General features: G+C 29.6%; 1 protein-coding gene across 2 annotated transcripts; it reads left to right on the top strand.

Moving 5' to 3' along the window:
• Positions 1-1,074: 1,074 nt before the first annotated feature.
• On the top strand, positions 1,075-6,386 carry LOC119829930 (dnaJ homolog subfamily C member 5-like). Of its 2 annotated transcripts, none has more exons than XM_038352670.1 (2): positions 1,075-1,809; positions 4,243-6,386. In XM_038352670.1, exons 1-2 carry the CDS (start codon positions 1,227-1,229, stop codon positions 4,266-4,268), a joined length of 609 nt encoding a protein of 202 aa, XP_038208598.1. In that variant the 5' UTR covers positions 1,075-1,226; the 3' UTR covers positions 4,269-6,386. The 2 variants fall into 2 exon arrangements, with proteins under 2 accessions (XP_038208598.1, XP_038208597.1); XM_038352669.1 differs by lacking the exon at positions 4,243-6,386 and adding an exon at positions 2,884-4,150.
• The last annotated feature ends 1,114 nt before the right edge of the window (positions 6,387-7,500 follow it).

Here is a 7,500-nt window from a genome sequence, read left to right as displayed (position 1 = left end):
TACCCCCCTCCTTTTCTTTCACGCAAAATAGGCGCTTGACGTCGAGTTGCGGAAAACGAGCCCGTATTTATTATTATTTTATTAGCTCATTACTGTTTTTATATTTGTTAAAATTCGTTTAAAACCAACAATAATTTATTTTAATCAGAAATAAGACTTAATTATTAAAGTACAAATGTCAAGATTTTTTATTTTTATTGATTGCACTTTGTCTTATAAATTATTATTAAATAACAGTATTTAGGTATTTTTTAAATATTAAATATTTTTGATGTATTAGTCTTTGATAAAACTGAGTTTAAAACTTTTTAACATACTGATACAGGATAAAAAATATAGCCAAATCAGCTAACAGCCAGCCAGCGATATAATCCTACTAATCCTACTAGTCCTACTATCCTACTATCCTACTATCCTACTTCCTATCCTACTAATATTATAAATGCGAAAATTTGTGTGTGTTTGTTGCTCTTTCAAGCAAAAACTACAGAAATTGATATACAACATTGAATGTAATTATATTCAAAAAATTGTTGTTTATTTGGAACAAAATTACATAGTGTACTTAAACCAAAATTAACGATGACACCCATAAATATTATTAGTATTATACGTAATTTCTGAATCCGTTAGTTCTAAATCACTCACTACAGTGTTTCGTATCCTAGTGGGGGAACCGAAGGCCCGTTTCCTTTTCCCCACCCTTCACAGTCCATTCCTTCTTCTTAGTAGTCAATTCTTTCCTTATCCCGTACACATAAAAAGCGGCCAGTGAATTCGCCTTAGCCAGGCCTCTGAAACCTCAGCGAATGTTCATGGGCTTTGGTTATCGCTTACCATCATGTAAATCATTTACTCAGTTATGCTATGACATAAAAAAACCATAAAGTCCATTATCTCATAATATACCTGAATTTAGGACAATGTGATCAAAAGTATTTCATTTCTAAAAAAACTTCTGAATTTTGAAGCTTAATCCTGTGAAGTGTAATAACAATATTCCTTAATCCTTCTAGTATATAATCTGTGAAGAATAGCATAGATTATAATCGGCTACTTAAAAAACCTGCATTAATAATCTGTGGATGCTGGTGTGAATGCGAAAAACTGATAGGTACCTACAGTAAAAGAAATAGATTAAAGATTGTCTAATGATTGTGCTTGTGGTGTGAGTAATTAATTAAGTTTAGCAGTAAATTGTCCCTCTCCATTTACATAATTTTAAAATGGATAAAAGAAAGTTATCGACTGCGGGAGATAGTCTCTATCAAATATTACAAGTACCCAAAACCGCAACGGCTGATGATGTCAAGAAAAGTTATCGTAAATTGGCTTTAAAATATCACCCAGATAAAAATCCGAATAATCCTGAAGCAGCAGATAAATTTAAAGAGGTAAATCGTGCTCACACAATCCTGAGCGATGCTACTAAAAGGAATATTTATGACAACTACGGCTCTCTCGGACTTTACATCGCAGAACAATTTGGAGAGGAAAACGTCAACGCCTATTTTGTCGTTACAAGCACTTGGTGCAAAGCATTGTTTGTTGTATGTGGTATTTTGACCGGTTGTTACTTCTGCTGCTGCTTATGTTGCTGCTTTAATTGCTGCTGTGGAAAATGTAAACCCCGCCCTCCAGAAGAATCCGGTGACTATCATACGTTGGAGCGTGATGACTCAGATGGTGTGCAGCCGGTAACAATGCAACCCGGTGGAGAAGGGCGTCCCAGTGGCGAACAAGCGCCACCAATTGCGATGCCTGCTCCCCCTGCTCCTGGCGTGTCAGAAAATACCGGCCTCAACACAGGTGGGGTGAATTACGGAATTTCACAATAACTAATTTCGAAGTAAATGTTTGAAACATCATTGCTAATTTTCAAACGTCCAAATGTCCAAATTTGCAGTAGTCTTGAGCAATTTATTCTTATGGCACTACTCTCCAAGCAGTGACCCTAAGTATTTATTATGGTCTCTATGACCAAATCAACATATAATCCTTTATGTCAATAATAATATTATTAATAATTAATTGAAAAATAAATTCTCAGAATAGTCACAGTACCCATGTAAATTTATATATATAGTAAAAACTTTTTTTTTCAATTGTAATTCCCTGATCCATTTGTTTTTATATATTAGCAAAACAACAAACAGAGATTAAGCATGTATTTAAATTGAAGATCAAGACTACTGCATGCAAGTTATTTAAGTATTTTAGATATTTGCTGCTTCACCATTTGCTTTTTGTAAGATATTTGGATGCCACAATTATATTTAGTATTTACTTTTGTATTAGCCTTGACCCGATCTAGCTTAATTATATTTAAAGTAAATGCCCATGTGATTATTAACTCTGTTTGAATAATGGATTCCCAAAATGTTGTTATCTAATCTATGGATTATGATATTCTTAGGAATTAGACTTCACTATCAACGTATTGTATGCCATTACATTTCCTTGTTATGACATAACATTAATTTATTAAGAGTAATATTAAATCTTGTCTTTTGAAATTAAATAGTGGAAGTTCATTTAATTTGTCACTATTATAATTTATATAAATTTAGTACCTTTAGGTTTTTACATTACAAGTATTATATAATTTATACATATACTCAATTTCATAATAATTGTTTTGATTTTATTTGGATCTTAAATGTCATAATAGTTAACATTCCAACATATAGTGTATATTTGATTGCACTTCATATAATTGTTTCATATATGTCCAATGCCGAATGCATAATATGTAACCTTGTTATATTTGTTGCAACAAGTAGATGTATTAAAATATTATTCTTGAGAATCATAAGCACCCCACTGGCACAATAAAAAGGAAGTAGTTGTTGATGCTATTCATAAAATTTTCTTTTATTTTAGGGTCACCAAGTGAAAAGTCTATCAAGTGACTCTAAAATAAGGAACAAAGCATTGCAAGTTTGTTTTAATGAATTGTAATTCATCTGTCTTAATTTAAGAATAATATATATTTGAGACTTCATTAAAGTATTATGAATCATTTATATTTGCCTAAGCATTGTTGTTGCAATTAAATTTTAAAATTGTATAATCTAGGTCATAAAATATTTTTCTTCTCTCTATTTGAACCTTTATAATGTAAAAACACCACGTAGATACTTCTATATTGATTTTTTTTTAATTGACATTTTGTCGACCAAACTACTTTTGATAGAAGTGTTAACAAAAAATGACTTATTGTATCTATTTGGTAAAAATGTTGGTGTTTGTGTTGCATTTTTTTTATGTATTTGTATGTTTATGTTCCGTTTAGGCTAGTTTACTATTTGGTGGTAGATACAAAAGGTGACATAACATACTTGATGTAACTTTATCAATACAATATGCACTTAAAAGTGAGGTATCAATTATATCCATAGTAAGCAAACATTTGTAATGCTTTCATCCTAGTATGCAAACTAATAAATTATAATTAATATACATCAACAGTTCTGATCATGGCCATAATTAGCCTGTTTTAACAAACAGTAGGGTATAATCATTTGTCATTTCGAAAATACACAATTAAGATACAAGGTTATAGTATAAATAAAATCTTTAAATAAATACATTTGTTAATATTAAATGCTAGGAAGTTAAATATAATTTTCATAAACTCTTAGTTATTTTGGCTAGCCTTATTATAAGACCTCAAAATAAATATATAATTTTTTTTACATTCTCTAGATTAGAGTATGTAACAAAGATATTTTGACAAACAAGCAGGTTGGACAATTACTACATGTATTTTATGTTACTATCATTGGAAAAGCGGATACTTAGAATGTTATGTAAAACTTATTTTAGTTTTCATGGATTTTATTTTCTAATATAACAAAATAGTAACTCAAAGGCATGTAATGTATAATTGAATAATCTTGGAACATAATTGAAATGGAGAGACATTACCTTTTATTTATAATTTAGAAATCAATGAAAAATTGTCGCATTTGCTCAGAAATGCATCATTATAACTTAAGTGCCACAATCTTGTCTAATTATCCGCTTGGACGATGTTACTGAAACTAGTCATCGAGTATGTATAGTGGACAAAAGTGTCAAGTTATATTATTGTTAATCTGTAACTACACTTGATAACTTTCGATCTAATAAATATCTGCATACTGAATATCATCTATTATTCCATTTCTTTTCGGTTTATTTTTATTTTAAAATGTTGTTTATAATATAAAATAATTGTTTCTTATTTTTGATTTACAGGAAGCAGTATTCCAAAATACACTTGAAGTGTTTTCACCTAGTCTAAAGTAAAATGTAAGAGAAAGAGGAACTGACTATAACCACCACAATTGCAACTTATGTAAGCCTTAACTTAGATTTTTTTATGTAATTTTTATTTCTTAATATAGTTTTTTTTTTTGTATATTTATTTTAATTTCCTTATTTATGATTAAAATTAAATTTTGTTGAATAAACTGTTTATTGTTATTAACAAATGTAAAATTAGACTTATCACTGGCTAGCATCACTGGCGTAAAAACCACATAATAAATATAAAAAGGTTGCTTAAAATATAATGTTAATATTTATTTAATTAATAGAAAATTTTGTTATATAAACCATTTGTGTCACGTCTATCGTAATAAAGAAAGTATAACAATCAATTTGGATCAATGTAGGCTTCCTATCTAAAGGTGTATTTTTAACAGAAAACGAATGTTACAAAAGTTAAGTACTTTTTTAATCTCTATTAATGAGTTCGGCGATTTCGTATTTGAACCAAATAAGTTATGTGCACAATGAAAGCTTTTAGAAACATTCCATCTGACAAAAAAAAAAACATTTGGACTCAGGAAACCAGTCCTGAAATATTTCAATAAAATTAAAAAAAGGTTCGCATTGATTATCTAGTTATATAACAATTTATAACTAGCTATTCGCCCATAGTAAATACAAAGCCTATGTTAGTCGGTGAAGTTGCAGCTTTCGAATGGTGAATTATTTTTAAAAACAATCTAGTAGTTTTTGTGTTAAACATTACGAACAAACTTATATACAAATCTTTCCTCTTTATAATATCTAGTATAGATTATAGAAAATTGTTTATTTCGCCAGTTGGTTATAACTCCTATAAAGAGAAGCTGTCTTAGCGGTAGCGGTACAATATTTTGGACGTGTTAACTTTCTTAAAATATCTATTTTTGAGCCATTATAAAATAAAATTGGCATAAAACAACTCCATAACGGAATTTACGCATACCTACTTGGCAATGTCGCTGCCGCTGGAGCGGAAATATGTTGATTCGTTTGCCCAAATATAGCGTTTAAGCGGAATTATTTTTCTAGATGTCCAATAATACATCCATTATGTAATAGATTAATGATACATATAATAATCTGATTTATTTTTCTCTAATTTAGCTACCTTCTGGGATGAAAAATTAATAATAGGTATTGATGTTGATTTCATGTTTGATTTTGCAGTATCTTAGTAAATCAGTAATATAATGAAAATTCCGTATCTCGTTCTTGTGTGCATTAATATAAATAATTATTATACAGATAGTTATTGTTATACATGATATTTGCAAGTTTAAGCTTGAAATTTATAAAAGCTACTAATATGTTGTCTAGTAGGTACGTAGGAAATGTTGTCCTAGATAATATTATGTATATTGTTCATTTAATAAATCTGTGGTGTTTTTGAATCGTAAACTGCTTTAAGTTTGTACTGTTTTGGTACAACGGTACGGAACTTCTGCAACGATAATACATAGTTTGTATACCTACTTCGATAAAATTGCATACCTTATTCCTTATTTATTGGTAATATGATAGATAGGGTAATAAGGATTTCAAAATTTTGAGCGTCATAAACGTAATAATATTTAACTATGATTATGAAAAATAAAGTAGACTATATTCGAAAAGCCTGACATGCAGGCATGCTGCTAGAAATTTGCATCATATTAAAATGCGAATTAAAAATTTACAGTTTTTGTCGTTTAAATATTGGACTATTTCAAAGATATCATACATGAACATTGTAAACAAAAATGTGTAATATTCATGCTTTGTTTCTGGACATTGGAAACAATGTATGTAAGTACTTGGTTTCATTGTATTGTTAGGGAGTAAGTAATATGAACATACTACCAAGTGTACGTATTATTGTAATGTATTTTTAATCCAATTTAACCACATTTTATAAATTTTTGGCTATTTAAAATCCACTACACATACCTATCTATATTAAGATCCTATTTCCTATACGCAACAAAAACTAAGAAATGTAACTTAAACTTGTTTTCAAACCGGTACTTGTCACCTGCTTGTGCTATTTGTAGGCGAAGTATGTATCGTCAGAATGTAAATTGTTATGAATAAATAATTTCAAATTCGAATAATACTTTTATTCGTGCATATTACAGTAATAAGTCCGAAAGAACCTATTCAGAAGTAATGAGTATTTAAAATGTAAGAAACTATGTTACGAGTGGGTGATTCTAAATGCGACGGTATAAATTAGTCGTCACGCATAAGAAAACTTGTTATTATTTATGGAGAAATCATTGGGTTCTTTTATTGATTGTCTTCATATTTGAACGATGAATGAAAGAAAATGAAAGAAAATGAAAATCATATTCACGTCGACATGTTTAAAAAAGGTATCTAGGTACAAAGTAGTAGTAAGTGTGTAATTATGAAAGTGCAATAGATACCGATTTCATATCAGTGTATCATCGCCCTACATAGTTAATGCTAATTGCTACGTTTGTACGCCAACTGCCGATACAACAATTTGGGAGCGTTAAGGACTAACATGAATAAATTTCTTTGAAGAAATTGATAAATATCCTGAAATAGAGTCTAGCTAGCTAGTTGGCTAAATATAATTTTGAATCCTTATATTTTACTTTAGTAACGCAGAGAAAAAAAAAATTACTCTTATTATTCTACTTATTAAATATTGCAAAGGTAATGTAAACGAAACTTCAGACCATTGGATCTTTGTTTATTCAATAACTATAATTGTATATAAAGTAAATAATATATAGGTACCTTACAATTTATATATTACACTAAACAACGTATTCATACAATAAATGGTGGTCGTGTGAAGTTAACTGCGAGTCAAAATTATAAAGGGTGTGGCCTGATTTTAAGTACATTACTATGCTGGTTATTAACCTATTTGGCACGTACTTTCAAGCATCACGCAAGCTAAGTTTGTATACCGCTGAGACAATAGATCAATACGCGCAAGGTCCATGAAGAGGCAAAATGTCCCCTAAAAGCTTAATGTATGACCTTGACGGGAGATATTGCATTATTGTTATTTTAAAACATGCGTTTTAATCTCTTTAGGTATGTACAAATGCATTATATCTTATTGGCAACAACCCTTGAGTTAATGCTTAAATAAGGCACTATAAGAGCCCACAGCTATTAGAAAAAAGTGTAAATTATTAAAATTCTAGCTGCGCCTCGCGGTTTCACCCGCGTAAGTCCGTATTC

The sequence above is a fragment of the Zerene cesonia genome, chromosome 11 (genome assembly GCF_012273895.1).
Source record: "Zerene cesonia ecotype Mississippi chromosome 11, Zerene_cesonia_1.1, whole genome shotgun sequence".
NCBI classification, from domain to species: domain Eukaryota; kingdom Metazoa; phylum Arthropoda; class Insecta; order Lepidoptera; family Pieridae; genus Zerene; species Zerene cesonia.
The sequence above is the reverse complement of the archived record's forward strand: the minus strand, read 5'-3'. Positions and strand labels throughout refer to the sequence as shown.